Raw genomic sequence first — 16,712 nt, forward strand, 5'->3', positions numbered from 1 at the left:
AGTAATTGGAAGGTTCAAATTTTGACAATTATTAATATTATATAATTATATCCAATAAGCAATCTTTTTTTATGTTCCTAGCCTTAAAGTCAGTATCCCAAACATTTGAAAACATCGTTTACAAGACTCAGATAAAAAGAACAGGTTGCTCTAGAAAACTACAATCAAACAGGATAGTAAGTATATCCTCATTCAATCTGGGAAGGGCAGATGTCTACAGAATGTACCGCGGAGAAGGGAATGATTACCCATTCGGAGGGAGATTCGGATTCGCTCAGAAACTCGTGAGAACTGGCCGCGAGTCGCAAGGGCACGACCATGTAAAGAATTTGCAGTTTTGCGCTGAAAAGGCTGTAGTTTGCAAAAACCCCGTGGGGATGAGTACCAGTGCCAAGACATCCTGAAAACGCCCGGATACGCACCACCTGACTGCGGGAACCGTTCGAGCACAAGGCGCCCTCGAGGGCTGCAGAGCGAGCACAACGTCCCCCGCACTGGGTCAGCCCCTCCACAGCAGCAGCAGTGGGGCGGGGGTGCCCCACGAGAGGATGGACTAGGACGGGGCGCCCCGAATACAGAACGCTCAGCGGGTGACGAGGCAGACGAAGCCACCACCCTCCTCAAGCCCTCTCACCTCCACACTCTGTTCATCCATTGCCCCTTTCTCTCGGTGGGTCCCTCGGAGACCCGCGGAGCCCGTGATCTGACCGATTAGGCGCCAGCCCGAGGTCGCCAGGTCAAACTGCCCCAGAGAACCGCCAGGCGCCCGCCTCAGGGGGCTCCGAGGGCCGTCACACCTGCGCTCCCCATAGCTTCACGCTCCGCGCCAGCTACCCCCACTTCGCCATTTTCATCCGGGCGCCAGCCCCTGGGCGCGGTGGGAGGGTGAGCGGTAGCCCGCAGCTCCTCTCCTCCCGGCTCAGCGGCTCGCCAGCGACCGCGAGGGAGCCTCGGCCCACGTGACGCAGGCGCGCGCGTATCGAACCGCTGCCGGAGTCCGGCGGCGCTGGTCTCCCGCGAAGAAGGTGCTGCAGGGAATTCGCAAACACTAACGGTAACCAGGGCAGCGGAAGGCGCGGCGTGAGGAAAGGCGCGGCGCGCGCGCACGCATGCGCGCAGGCCGCTGCGCCAAGGGAGCGGGCCAGAAGCCGGCGCCTAGTTCCCGCGGTGCGGGAGCGCACACGAGATTTGGCCGTTCGAGGCCGCCGGGTTGCGTGCTTTCGGTCTGAGTTAGCGCAGGCGGAGGAGAGCGCGGCGCTGGGGAGGGGCGGGGCTTCACTCGTCTCAAAGTTCTGAGCGCCAAAGGCGGGAGCCACCTGGAGAGCTGGGGGAAAATGCAGACTCCGGAGCCACACCCCTAGGTATTCGGATTCTAGGGTGGGGCTCCACGAAATCAGCATGTTTCTGCTACGCTCGCTGATTGGGCTGCAGGTGGCTTGTGGCCCGCATTTTGCAAAACTGGTGTAGAGGACTCGTGGCTGGTGATTCCTGCTCGAGGAGCAAACGCAGATTCTGATTTTTAGGACTTCCGCCCCAACTACTGAAGCAGAGCTCCAGATCGTGAAGCCTGGAGCGGTCATTTCAGTGTCGGGAGTGGGCGGGTGGGACCTTGTATTGTGTCGCCGGCAGACTTCGCCATGCAACCACTGCCGCCTTGCATTGCTTGGGACTTAAGGTGAACTAGCGCCTTAAGACTGGAAAGTGCAAGGGTTTCACCTGTGTTCAACTTTCCTGTATTGGCGTCTCCTTTCTACAGTTTTCTAGGTAAAAAAATGTTTAAAGATTGCAGGAATTGAAGGTGTGAGACAAAGGATATACATAAAATCCTTCATTTGAACTAAAATGTCCCTTTCCAGTTTATTGCAAACTGTTACACTTAACCTAACTGAATGCACCTGAAGAGAATCAGCAATAATTTAGGAAGTTGTTAAATATCAAGGCATTTGGACTTTCTTGTTAAGTAGTGGGCATAACAATTTTTTTCTTTAATGGCAGGAGCCATGGACAAAGATATAATTTAGGAATAATTGTGCCTGAAAAATCCTTTCATCAAAAATTATTTATGGCCTTGGAACTACGTAGAGGTGATAGTTGCACATCTTTTATACTAAAATGCCTTCAATTGTACATTTTAATAATGGTTAATTTTTACCTCAAATTTTAAAAATGCTTTAATATTAAACAGCTTATTTAATTACTGGATCAAAATGGCTGGCTTCAAAATGAAATTGTTAATAAACTATATGTGCACCTGTGGGGGGAAAAAACTTGTAGGACACAGTACTATATTACTTGGGATTCAGAGTAATGAGAAGGGGTCTTTGCAACCCTGTAGAGCAGAAAGCAAAAAAGACAAATTACAGTCTATGATAAATATTAAAATAGGTTCTTATACTAATAGATGTATCTGAACAAGAGCCCCAAACTGTTTAAGATTAATTGTAATAGTTCACAATAGTGGAAAATTAGAAAACCTGAACAACTAATGAGGGGTCATTGCTTGTCACCAAAGTCAGATACTGGCTAACTTAAGAAGAAAACTTAGTTGGGAGGATGCTCAGCTACCCTGTGTGGTTGGGAAACCTGTGGTCAGCTCTATTAGAATTCCTTAAGGGCATACCTTGCCATCCTCCTCTTTTACGCCTTTCTCCATCTCCTAATTTGTCTATTGTAGTGTGCATGCTCAGTCAAGTCTGACTTTTTGTGACCCCCATGGATTGTAGTTTACCAGACTCCTGTCTATGGAATTTTCCAGGCAAGAGTACTGGAATGGGTTGCCATTTCCTCCTCCAGGGAATTTTCCCAACTCAGGGATGGAACCCAAGTCCCCATTGTCTCCTACACTGCAAGCGGATTCTTTACCGGGGCCAGCTTAAATGCCTATCAGTGAGCAACTGGTGAAAAAAAATTGTGGTAAATTCATATATACAGCTGCTCAAAAGAACAGCAGATGTGTGACATGAAGATATATTTAAAATGAAAAAAAAAAAGACAAGTGCAGCTACAGTACAATGTAAGCTGTCAGCCTGTTTTTGTTTAAAAATGATTTTTGATTTGTATATATATTATAGAAACATCTGAAAAAGTTGGAATTGCTTGGGAGAATAGGCATACTTATATTTTAATTTCTTAAAGTTGTATTTAAAATACAACCTAATACTTAGGACATAAAAAGACTAATAGTCACGTGTGTGCTGTTCTTAGTTGCTCAGTCATGTCCTACTCTTTGTGATCCCATGGACTATAGCCCACCAGGCTCCTCTGTCCATGGGGATTCTCCGGGCAAGAATACTGGAGTGGGTAGCCATTCCCTTCTCCAGGGGATCTTCCCAACCCAGGGATCTAACCCAGGTCTCACACACTGCGGGCGAAAACTTTACTGTCTGAGCCACCAAGGAAGCCCTAAGAGAATAATCACACAAGAGAAAACAGTCATCCAGATGAGAAATAAAAATGGCCTAAACTAGATTGAAGAGTGAAGGTAAAATGAAAGTTGTATACAATAAACATTTCAAAAGTTATAGATTTGATTAACTAAGAATATAAAGAAATGGATGCAAACCTTAATTCCAGCTAACAGAATAGTGGCTATTACAAAATAAAATCAGTTAAGTATTCTGGACACATTCAATTTGAATATTCAGGTCAAGGTTTTTATTAGAAATTTGGATCTAGGACTTCTTGGTGGCTCAGACAGTAAAGAATCCGCCTGCAATGCAGGAGACCCAGGTTTGATCCTTAGGTCAGGAAGATCCCCTGGAGAAGGGAATGGCTACCCACTCCAGTATTCTTGCCTGGAGAATTCCATGGACAGAGGAGCCTGGCTGACTACAGTCCATGGGGTTGCAAAGAGTCAAACACGACTGAGCAACTAACACTTTTTTACTCCTAGTGGAATAACTTATACTTGGAAATCATTCCCCAAAGAGGCAATAAATGAACCCTGGGAAATAAATGAATATATAAAGTGCAGAGAGAACAATTTGAAAAGCGATGAGGGAAAGAACCAACATTTTAAGGTAACTTGTGAAGGAACTCAGAGGAAAAACATCATTTTTTTTTCCCTGATTGAAAGCAAAACACTTTAACTCCAGTAACTTGTTAAGACCACTTTGTGATACCACCATTTTTCAATCCCACCAATCAATATCACATCCCAGAGTCATATCATGACAGGAACTTCCTCAATATTACTTCCCTGAGAACTGAAGAAGAGCAGTATATGTTACTAAAGTGCGACTTATTTGTAATTTAAAAGTTAGGGTAGTTTCTGTTCTCCAAATATTCAGAATAGAAATTTCAACTGAAGCTACTCTTCCAACCCTGTTTGTCAGCTATTATAAGTTTGTTAATAACAGAAAAAATTCTTATTTACATAAAAGTATAATTCCATAACCTGCAAACTAATATTTGATTCATTTCTCCTGGTCTTTCAGTATCTTGTTTTTATTACATATGTGGAAATATTTATTGAATTACCAAATATCAAACCTTAATACTTCACCGTCTCATTGTCCTTCCAGTCATCCTGACACACACAGGTTAAGTGGTTTGCTCAGGCGTGTACAGCTAGAATTTAAAACCTGCTTTACATCTCCAGTATCTGCTTCTCCAATATCTGCTTCTCCTCTCAACTTTTTAGCATAGCTTCAGCGTTTCCCAGAACATTAACAGTGATAATTTATTGGTAACTCGACCTCCTAGTGCATACCATCATTTACTTATTTACTTGCCATTTAAAAAAAAATAAAATAGGGACACCGGTGCACACACACACCCATACACATACACACAAAACTGGTAAACAGCAGTTGCAACAATCCTCTCATTTCCATTTCTTAGCTTTCACATACAGTAGTTCCGCTACACATGAACAAGTTCCATTCTAAGAGTGCGTTCCTTAAGTCCAGCTTCTTTGTTAAATCCAACAAAGTTAGCCTAGGTGGCCAGCTAACAGTCAGCTATATAGTACTGTACTGTGATAGGTTTATGATAGTTTTCACACAAATAATACATATGAAACAAACACAAAGAAATAAAACATTTTTAATCTGAAAGTACAGTATGTTGAAAAGCACAGTAGTACAGGACAACAGGGGCTGGCATCGAGTGAACAGGCAAGAAGAGTTACTGACTGGAGAGGGAGGGGAGGAGGGAGATGGTAGAGCTGAAGGGTCATCAGCAACAGGAGACAGAAGGCAAGCTGCGATTTCACACCTGCAGTTGAGGGCACAGGGTCTGGTTCCTTGCTGGTCAATTCTGTCTGCCTTCTTGAAGAACAATCCAATAATGTCTGAGTGGGAGCTCTTTTTTTCTCATCATAGATGCCACGGTAGCACTGAATTACATTCTGAATGGCCGCTGCAACCTTCATGTACCATCCTACACTCGGGTCCTGTGCCTCAAAACCTAACAGTGCCTCCTCAAACAGAGCTAACTTATGTGACTGGAGGGGAAAACACACGTTTACGTCTTCGAACGTTCACAACTTGAAGGTTCATATATAGAGATTTACAATAGAATGAACTGAACAAGTACAGTAATAGAGACTAGAGGAGAACAAAGGCATATTTCAGGTTCCTGAAATATGACAGGGGCAATCTGAAACAGCATTAGAAAGCAGAGCTCATGCTCAACGTTGGCAGGCGGAAGGAACAGGACAAAAATAAAAGTGAAGCTGTCACAGAAAAGCCAGCTTTCTACTAAGTTAGGTATTGTGGGAGACTGTCAAGTCACATGTTAGCAGTCTCACCAGTAATGTGACCCACATCTGCGTTCAGAATTTTCAACAATAAAATTATTTACATATGTATAATATAGTACAAATATTTTTCTAACCTTTAATTTCCCAAGCATGTTCATTCACATCTGACTGACTGATAGTACATAATATTCTTTTGCAATAGGTCAGTCAGGACATCTGTGTTATCCCACTTACACAAAAACAGATACGAAATGGTGTTGGGACTTCCTTGCCTGAAATTACTAAGCATGTGTGCATATATTTAAAAAATCTCTTTATTTCCATTCTGCCCCTTTGGCTGAACTTTATTAATACAATATCTGCCCTTCTCTTGTATCCCCCCTCCTGTGGAAGGCATCACTATCCAGTGATCCAAGCCAAATCTCCTTTGTCATCTCCCGACCAATAGTCATCAATGTTAACAAGACATTTTCCTAAATTTCTGGGATTGATTTCTTCCCCATTAGAGTTCCTTTTTGCAAGTCCATTTCTTCCTCAGAAGTCTGACATGTGAGCTCTTAATTGCTCTGCCGCAGTTTTCTCTTCTTCAGTCAGTGGTAACAGCTAGAAAACAAATGACAAAATCTTTATTTCAGAAAAGCTTAAAAGAAAAAGGTCCTATCATATAACACAGGGAACTATATTCAGTATCCTGTAGTAAATCATGGAAAAGAATATGAAAAAAAAGAATATATATAGACGTATAACTGAATCACTTTGCTGCACGGCAAAAATTAACACATTGTAAATCAACTATACCTCAATAAGATAAATTTTTTAAAAGCTAAATAAAATCTTTAAAGGTGTTAAACTAATTTTTGCTTTGTAACACCTATAAATGTTTTCACAAGTTCACAGGAGGTATGTAATGACTAATTTGTAAAGGCAAGGAAAAAATACATATTAGCTAAGTACATACAAGTTACTTTGATATTTGAGTTTCCAAGGAACTCGCAATTAAACTGAAGAAACAAGACAAAGAAATCAAACAATTTAAGGACTGTAACAGAACCAAAGAAGTCACATCTGAACACCATATTCTAAAAGTATTTTGAAAAAGAAGTGTGAAAAGAAATAGTCTGAAAGTTTCTTCAGAAGTAGAGACTTGGATTAAATTTTGAAGGATAATTAAGATGCTTTTATCTGCAAGTAACAAAGACACATATGAAAATGGATAAATAAAATGCATTATCACTGCACAATAAATACATAGAAAGGGCAGGATACAGAGCTGGTTTATGAAAGAGCTCAACAATGTAAGGACTCAAGTTTCGTCAATCTAACAGCTCTGATATCCTTTATTCTCAGGCTGACAGCAAAGTGGCCCCAGGTATCACAGCTACACACAATGTTTAGAACCAGTAAACCTTTTTCTTCCCAGGGGTCTCTCAGCAGTGAGGAAGCTCTTCCTAATTTCCTATTTCCAGACTCCCCCTCCTCACATATCATTTGGGTTACAAACCCATTCATGACCCAAAGTTAGTTAAAGGAAAATCCGTTCCCCTTGCCAATCAGGCACATCCTGAAACTAAGGATAGCGCCACTTTTACCTCAGGCATGACTCTGTGAGGAACGGCACACATCTCAAGAGAGTCAGTAATGTCTTACACAGGAAGGGAGGACATGCTGAGAAAACAACCAGCAAACCAAATCCACAAAAGTGGGTCAGAGCAGCAAAACCAAAGGGGAGAGGAGAAGCCGAAGGGAAGTTGAAAAGGGCCTTCACAGAGTGCCAACAAGTAGGCTAGCTGAAAAAAAGAGTTAATGAGGAAATAACAGGAGGTAGGACCTCAAGAATCACTCACATGGCTACAAATCTGCCTAACTATATAGGTCATCTCTAGAGAGACTGTCAAATCGGGAACACCTCATACCCACAGAATCAGAATCTCAGCGCAACACTGTCCAATAGACCTTTCTGTGATCCTGGAAATATTCTGTATCTGCATTGATGAAGGAGTGTATTAATTTTATTTAATTACTTTTAATTTTAATTCATTAATATATAGCCACATGTGGCTATTGGAGACCTCACCTGGTTTGGCTCCTCAAGCCAAACATTTGCCCAAAATGTTCACATGGATAAAACAAAAACATTTACTGCAACTCAAATAGTGATAGAATTTCCCTCTTCTATCTGAAAAACAGGAAATGATATTATTCTGGCAAGACTTTGTTCTCCATGATTCCATGTTTCTCTTTGTGATCTCTGAAATTCAAGAGATTTCAGACCATCTGTTTAATAAAACTTCAAAGAGTTTTTCCAGGAATTAACTATTCTAAAATGCGTAGAAATTTTTCTTCTTTAGTACAAATGTTTCAGAGCTTTGATGGAATAACATACATTCTATCTTTAATGCCTTTTTAACTTTCTATTTATTGCTATATTTTTGTTTGGTGGGGGGGACTGTTTTGCTATTTTCTATTTGGAACAAATTTGGTCCTTTTTTCTTTGGACAGTCACCTTTACAACTAACTATATTTAAACGTTAGTGTCTTAATGGCAACTAAAAAGATCAGGAAATTAATCTGTATTCCCTACCATCCACCTCCTTTTCTGTTCTCATCTCCCTATTTATTATTATCAATTCAAGTTTTTTGAGTATTATCAATTTAAATATATATTTTCTATCCTTCCAAATGAAAAACCACTCACCTTGATAAAAATCATAGCAAGATAATAACAGAACAGTTTTACTTTCTGTTTGTATTCTGTTGTTTATAAACAATGGATCATTTGCTCTAAGTAGACAATCCCTTTCTTGTTCTTCATGTTCCCCAAATAATTGTAAAAGCCTTTTCGGTTCTAGGAATTTTCAGAATCCTCAGCTGAAAATCCTTTGGTTTTCTTATCTAGTCTCACAGTTCTGACCCTATGTCTAATATACCTCTTTTATACATGAAATTCCTTTACATGTTCTTTAAACTCTGGGCTCATAGAACTATTTGAGCCATATAATTATGGTTTATAACTCTTTATAGATGCCATTCCCTTTTCTTCCACATTTCAATCATAAAAATTTTCTCTGAACTTTCCACTATTAATACTATCTCATTTTTAAACTAGTAGGCACAAGACCAACCATATCCAACATTTCCCAGCTTGGCTACAGTTGATTCTAAAACATGACCTCCTTTACCTTTAGCCATTTCTCCTCTTTTTTTTTTTTTATGTGGATCATTTTTTTTAAGTCTTTATTGAATTTGTAACAGTATTGTTTCTGTTTTATGTTTTGGTTTTTTGGCTGAGAGGCCAAGAGGCACGTGAGATCTTAACTCCGTGACCAAGAACTGAACCTCCAGCCCCTGTACTGGAAGTGAAGGGTCTTAACCACTGGACTGCCAGGAAGTCTCCATTTCTCCTTTTTGTCATTATCTGATCCAAAATGAAAAAGTTCCCTTAGCTTTCAACCTTTGATATAATTATTGCTCATTTCAGATAACAGAAGGACTGATGTTGAAGCTGAAACTCCAATACTTTGGCCACCTGATGCGAAGAGCTGACTCCCTGGAAAAGGAGAAAAGATTGAGGACAGGAGGAGAAGGGGATGCTGAGAAAGACTGAGGACAGGAGGAGAAGGGGACGACAGAGGATGAGATGATTGGATGGCATCACTAACTCAATGGACATGGGTTTGGGTGACTCCGGGAGTTGGTGATGGACAGGGATGCCTGGCGTGCTGCCATTCATGGGGTCGCAAAGAGTCAGACATGACTGAGCTGAACTAAACTCAGATAACTAAATGAAAGCCTTCACAGATATTCAAGTGATTTGACATCCCTGGCTCAGAGGGTAAAGAATCTGCCTGCAATGCAGGAGACACTGGTTTGATTCCTGGGTTGGGAAAATCCCCTGGAGAAGGAAATGGGAACCCACTCCAGTTCTTACCTGAAGAATTCCATGGACAGAGGAGCCTGGCAGGCTATCATCCATGGGGTTGCAAAGAGTTGGACACGACTGAGTGACTAATATACATCAATATCATTACTACTTTTCTGTACCACTTTTTTTAATCTCAGAAATATGCCATCTATTTATTGTAACCAATGAAAACAATTTTTAGTAAGTATTCAAAAAATCACTTTTCTCTTTGTTCAGTCACCCTCATTTACCATGCTTCAATTAATTCATGGATTTCTATACATACATGTTGATGTGTACATTCAGAACTACACTTAATCTCTCTTCAAGATTTGTTTCCTGGGAACAAATTTATGGACTTCTATTGTCAAGTTCTGATCACATACAATGAAGAACATGTGACTTGGTTTTATTTATAAAAGGTTATCACATACATACTTCCTTTTTGCATTTTATTAATTAGCAGGTGATAAAACACCACCCATACTGTTTAAATGCCTACTCTCTATTCCCTCTGTGCCCCTTTACACTGCCTTCCCCTCTTGCACTATTCATTTCTCTATAACAGATACATTTATGACCTCATTTTATGATTTTAACCAGGCACTGTTCTCTTTTCTTCCATTGGTAATACAAAGAACTCTTGACCTAATCAATCTTTGAGAGTTACTCCTGCTACAAGCCCATAATTCAAGTATCTTAAGCCATAAATTAGTTCAGACTTGGCAAATAAATACCACGTATACTGCCCCTATCAACACAGCAGATAACTTTTTGGCCATGCCCAGACACAGCTCCTTAAACAGCATTCTAAGCAGTTACCACCAGTTAACTGACTGGAGTAAGCACCAGAAATTAAAACCTATTGGACATCTTTTGTCCAGATAATTCAATTCAACTCTGATTTCATCTGCATTAGGCTATCTTTTCTTTCAAAAGCCCCCAACTTTGCTTAACAGTAAATGAAAATGCTGCCAATCTCTTCAATTGGCTGTTCAAGATCTTAGTGCCTAGGTTAGCAGCTCATATTCTTTTTCCTACTCCAACATATCTGTAGAGTTCTACACATCAGTGACAGAGGATCACAATTAGAAAGATTCTTATACTAGATGAGAAGAGGTTGGAGAATGAAAGACCAGGAATGAAGGTTAGGCCTACCCAAGCTAATCATCCCAACTGAAGAAAAGGAGAATGAAAAAACAGTCACTGGTGTAGATGCTTTCTAGATTTCTCAGTCTCATTAGTTCTTATAGGAAGCAGCAGAACTGGTAGATTTAATAAATGTTAGCAAGTTTTTTCTTCTGCTGTTGCTACATAATCCAAGAAAGCATGCCCCTTCACTAACCGTGTCAAGTCCACATGCTCATTTTAAAATAAAAGGAAATAAGAGATCTTATACTTCAGAGAATCAAGAAAATCTCATTCTTTATCAATAGTTCACACTGCTGAATTTAAAAATGAGAGTTATTGGGGATTTATCTTTCAATGAGAAATTCAGAATTAAAATTCTACAAATCTAGCCAATCAACAGAAAGCATTACCTCCAGGTCTGTTTCCTTCTGCAGTTCTTGTATCAAGGTCATAGTCTTATTGAAAGTAGCACAAATGCGGCTCTTAGTCTCTTTCTGCTCCACAGAAATTGGTTTAAAACGAACATGCAAAGTCTGATATCGAGACTTTATTGCTGACAATTCCTTTACAAGTGTAACTGGATTTTTCTACATTAGGAAAGAAATTAGTATATATTAAATCTGGAAAGGAAAAATAAAGCTTCTTTTAAGAATTAAAATACATACAACACATGCTACCATCCATTTAATAGAACACTATAAAAAACTATGCAACTATGTGACAGAGAATGGGAGGAGGGGAAGAAAGAGAAGTATAAGACCTAGATACTATTCTCAAGGAATTTAAAGCCTAGGTACAGAAATAACCCTTCTCACACACACAAAATAGCAATATTAAACAGCAAATAATGTTACATTAGATACATAATATTTGATGTACAGTTCATAATAATTACACAGTACTTCTAAGATACAATTCTAAATGTTATTCAGAAGGTGATTAAAGGAACTATTTTGATTTGCTCTTATAGAAAAGACAACTTGAAACCACTTATAAAATTCTTCAATACACTGTCATGGGGCTAAAGTATGTATGAGCACCAATTCAAGGCACACCTCACTATACAAAATGCATGCCAACTCAAGCAACTGTATTTATAAATTATATTAGTTTTTCAAACTTATTTTCAATGTAAATAACCACTATTCCATGAAAGACATTTCAACTGTGACAGTTCAAAAGTGACATTTCTGCCACTTAATAATTCTTCTCATTCCTTCGTGGTTCTTTAGCAAACTCTCCAACTCTAGGTATTCCAAACTTTCTCCATTCCTACCAGCTCCCATCCACTCATTCTTGGCACAAGATCTCACCCCAACTACTTTACAGAAAACACCTGGGAGTTTCTATTCCTGCCTTTACCCCTGAAAATGAAAACATCTACTCTGATCCTTACTCAGCTCCTAACACTACTACTATTATTGTCTCCTCCCCATATCCTCCAGAACCTTAAAATTCCTATATTTCAATAACCTCTTCATATCTCCCTTTATGCAGACTTCAAATATACATAGATTGTCCCTACACTGAGGGGAAAATAACTCCTCTTGACTCTTGTTTCAAAACCAGTGTCATTTTTCTCACTCCATTTGCCACTAACCTTCTAGGTCCTATAATAATATACTTCCTCAGTTTAATAGCCCATAGACTGCAATCCTTTGCCAAATTATTGTAAACAATCAAAAAGTCAGACTTGTCCTATAAACTTTTTAAACAGTTTATTTTCTCTTAGGGTACAGCCAATTAACAATGTTGTGATAATTTCAGGTGAAGAGTCATACATGACTGAAGGAATTCAGTCATACATACACATGCATCCATTCTCCCCTCAAATTCCCCCCACCCATCCAGGCTGACACATAACATTGAGCAGAGTTTCATGTGCTATACAGTAGGTCCTTGTTGGTTATCCATTTTAAACATAGCAGTGTGTACAAGTCCATTCCAAACTCCCTGACTATCCCTTCCGCCCGTCCTTCCCCTTGGCAACCATAAGTTTGTTCTCTGAGTCTGTGTATCTGTTTATGTTTTGTAAATAAGTTCACTTATATCATGTCTTTTTAGATTCCATATATAAGGGATGTCATCGGATATTTCTTCTCTGTCTGACTTACTTCCCTCAACACGACAATCTCTATGTCCATCCATGTTGCTGCAAATAGCATTATTTCATTCTTTTTGATAGCCGAGTAATATTCTATTGTATGTATGTACCATATCTTCTTTATCCATTCCTCTGTCCATGGGCATTTTGGTTGCTTCTGTCTTGACTATTGTAAACAATGCTGCAATGAACCCTGGGGTACATGTATCCTTTTGGATTATGTTTTTCTCTGGACATAACACCCAGCAGTGGGATTGCAGGGTCATATGGGAGATCTAGTCTTAGTTTATTAAGGAACCTCCATACTGTTCTCCATAGTGACTGTACCAATTCACATTCTCACCAATAGTTAGGAGGGTTACCTTCTTTCCACACCCTATAACAATCAAAAAGTCAGACTTGCCTTATAATTTTGATATCCCTCTTTTTGCCTCTCCTTATTTCCTTCCTATTCTAATCTTCTTAAAATGAACTCTTGATTTCCACAGAACTATACTATCTTGATTGAAGGCAATGACAACCCACTCCAGTACTCTTGCCTGGAAAATCCCATGGATGGAGGAGCCTGGTAGGCTGCAGTGCGTGGGGTCGCAAAGCGTCGGACACGACTGAGTGACTTCACTTTCACTTTTCACTTTCATGCATTGGAGAAGGGAATAGCAACCCACTCCAGTGTTCTTGCCTGGAGAATCCCAGGGACGGGGGAGCCTGGTGGGCTGCCGTCTATGGGGTCACACAGAGTCAGACACGACTGAAGCGACTTAGCAGCAGCAGCATGCCATCTTGATTATCGTCTCACTCTTCAAATATTTCCTTTGTGGACCCTACCTCATGGCTACAGGCAGAGGCTCAGTTCATGGCCCTCTACTCCTTTCTTCCTTGGAGATTTTTTGCTAAGCTTTTGAAGATGGAAATGATAAAGATAATTCTAACACGAATGAATCAGAAAAAAAAACCTAATTTAAAGACTGTTAATTCTACAAATAGTGATCAAGACCTACAGCATGAGCAGTAGAAGTAGGAAAAGGACAGAAAAGAGATACTATTGAAGAAAAGTTAAGAAAACTTAGTAGTACGTTTGATAGGGGCAAAGAAATAAGATGACACCAAATGTGTAGTCTGGAAAATTGTGTATATGAGGTAACTAGAGTAGTAAAGTTCACAGAGACAGAAGGTAGAATGGTGGTTGCCAGGGGTTGGGAAGAGGGTGGAATGGGGAGTTATTATTTAATGGATGCAGTTTCTATTTGGAAAGGTGAAATCAAGTTCTGGAGATGGATGGTGGTGAATGCTGCACAAGATGTAAATGTACTAAAACCATGGAACTGCACACTTTAAAATGGAAAAAATGATGAATTTTATCTTATATATTTTATAATTTTATCTTACATATTTTAAAATTTTATCTTACGTATTTTACAACTTTTTTTAAAAAACCCAAAAAACTGAGAATGTATAATAGTACAAGTGCTTTGGAAGACAATGTAGTAGTTCCTCAAAATATTAAACATAGGGTTACCATGTGCCCAGGAATTCCACTCTTAGGTATATACCCAAGGGAAATGAAAGCAAACATCCATACAAAACCTTGTAAGGAATGTTTATAGGAATATGATCCTAAGAGCCAAAGGAAACAACCAAACTGACTATTAACTGATCAAATACATAAGAAAATGTGGTATGGCCATACAATGAAATATTATTCAGCAGTAAAAAGGAATGAAGTACTGATTCATGCTACAACCAGGATGAACCTTTAAAACATGCTAAGTGATATCCATAAAAGATGAAAACTCTAATTTGAAAAGATACATGCACCCCAATATTCATAGCAGCACTGTTTACAACAGTCAAGACATGGCAGCAACTTAAACATCCATAGGTAGATGCATCGATAAAGAAGATGTGGTATAAAAATGGAGAAAAGATAGTCTCTTCAGCAAGTGGTGTTGGGAAAGCTGGACAGCTGCGTGTAAATCAATGAACGTAAAACACTCCCTCACACCATACACAAAAATAAACTCAAAATGGCTTAAAGACTTAAACATAAGACACGACACCATAAAACTCCTAGAAGAGAATGGAGGCAAATCATTCTCTGACATAAATCGCACCACTGTTTCCTTAGGTCAGTCTCCCAAGGCAGTGGAAATAAAAGCAGAAATAAACAAATGGTACTTACTCAAACTTATTAGCTTTTGTACAGCAAAGGAAATCATAAACAAAACAAAAAGACAATCTATAGGATGGGAGAAAATATTTGCAAACAATGAGACCAACAAGGGCTTAATTATTGCCAAAATACATAAACAACTCATACAACTCAATATCAAACAAAAACCCAGTCAAAAAAATAGGCAGAAGACATAGACATTTCTGCAAAGAAGACATACAAATGGCCAAGAGGCACATGAAAAGATGCTCCATATCACTAATTATTAGAGAAATGTAAATCAAAACTACAAGGAGGTATCACCTCACACTGTTCAGAATGGCCATCATTAAAAATCCATAAATAAATGCTGGAGAGGATGTGGAGAGAAAAGACCCTCCTACACTGTTGGTAGGAATGTAAATTGGTGTAGCCACTATGGAGAACAGTATGGAAGTTCCTCAAAGAACTAAAAATAGAGTTACTATATAATCCAGCAATCCTACTCCTGGGCGTATATCTGGAGAAAACTCCAATTTGAAAAGATAAATGCACCCCAATATTCACTGATTATTTACAATAGCCAAGACATAAAAGCAACCTAAATGTCCATCCACAGATGAATGGATAAAGATGTGATATATGTATACAATGGACTACTATTCATCTATAAAAAAGAATGAAATAATGCCATCTGCAGCAACATGGATGGATCTATAGATTTTCACACTAAGTGAACTCAGAAAGAGAAACACAAATATCATACAATATCACTTACATGTGGAATCTTAAAGAAAAACAATACAAAATAAGTTATTTACAAAACAGAAACAGACTCACAGATGTGGACAAGCAATTTATGCTTACCAAAGGCGAAATGGGATGAGAGAAGAATAAACCGGGAATTTGGGATTAACAGATACATACTATTATGTATGTATTATGTATTCTACAGTACGTGAACCATGAACTTCCAGATGTTCAAGCTGGATTTAGAAAAGGCAGAGGAATCAGAGATCGAATTGCCAACATCCGTTGGATCATCAAAAAAGCAAGAGTTCCAGAAAAACATCTACTTCTGCTTTATTGACCATGCCAAAGCCTTTGGCTGTGTGGATCACAACAAACTGTGCAAAATTCTTACAGAGATGGGAATACCAGTCCACCTTACCTGCCTCGTGAGAAATTTGTATGCAGGTCAAGAAGCAAAGTTAAAACCAGACATGGAACAGACAGGTTCCAAATCAGGAAAGGAGTACTTCAAGGCTGTATATTGTCACCCTGCTTATTTAACTTATATGCAGGGTACATCATGAGAAATGCTGGGCTGGATGAAGCACAAGCTGGAATCAAGATTGCAGGCAGAAATATTAATAACCTCAGATATGCAGATGATACCACCCTTATGGCAGAAAGTGAAGAACTAAAGCGCCTCTTGATGAAAGTGAAAGAGGAGAGTGAAAAAGTTGGCGTAAAATTCAACATTCAAAAAACTAAGATCATGGCATCCGGTCCCATCACTTCATGGCAAATAGATGGGGAAACAATGGAAACAGTGAAAGACTTTATTTTCTTGGGCTCCAAAATCACTGCAGATGGTGACTGCAGCCACAAAATTAAAAGACGCTTGCTCCTTGGAAAAAAAGCGATGACCAACCTAGACAGCATATTAAAAAGCAGAGACATCACTTTGCTGTATGGACATGAGAGTTGGACTATA

At 39.4% G+C, this 16,712-nt stretch overlaps 2 protein-coding genes across 6 annotated transcripts in view; both read right to left on the reverse strand.

The window, feature by feature from the left end:
* The window catches only part of TRIM37 (tripartite motif containing 37), a 168,282-nt gene extending 167,066 nt beyond the window's left edge, over positions 1–1,216 (reverse strand). For all 4 annotated transcript variants that reach the window (XR_006341158.1, XM_043902818.1, XM_043902816.1 and 1 more), the window contains exon 1: positions 635–1,216. Coding sequence is in view for 3 of the 4 variants with exons in the window: in XM_043902818.1 (XP_043758753.1) it covers positions 635–655 (21 nt within the window). In the remaining variant the exon portion in view is untranslated. The remainder of the gene's footprint in view (positions 1–634) is intronic.
* Positions 1,217–3,994: 2,778 nt separating this feature from the next.
* SKA2 (spindle and kinetochore associated complex subunit 2) overlaps positions 3,995–16,712 on the reverse strand; it is a 33,574-nt gene continuing 20,856 nt past the window's right edge. For both annotated transcript variants that reach the window (XM_043902828.1, XM_043902829.1), the window contains exons 3-4: positions 11,147–11,323; positions 3,995–6,307 (exon numbers count right to left, since the gene is read on the reverse strand). In XM_043902828.1, coding sequence (XP_043758763.1) covers positions 6,239–6,307; positions 11,147–11,323 — 246 coding nt within the window. In that variant the 3' untranslated portion in view covers positions 3,995–6,238. The remainder of the gene's footprint in view (positions 6,308–11,146; positions 11,324–16,712) is intronic.

This window comes from Cervus elaphus, chromosome 5 (assembly GCF_910594005.1).
Source record: "Cervus elaphus chromosome 5, mCerEla1.1, whole genome shotgun sequence".
NCBI lineage: Eukaryota > Metazoa > Chordata > Mammalia > Artiodactyla > Cervidae > Cervus > Cervus elaphus.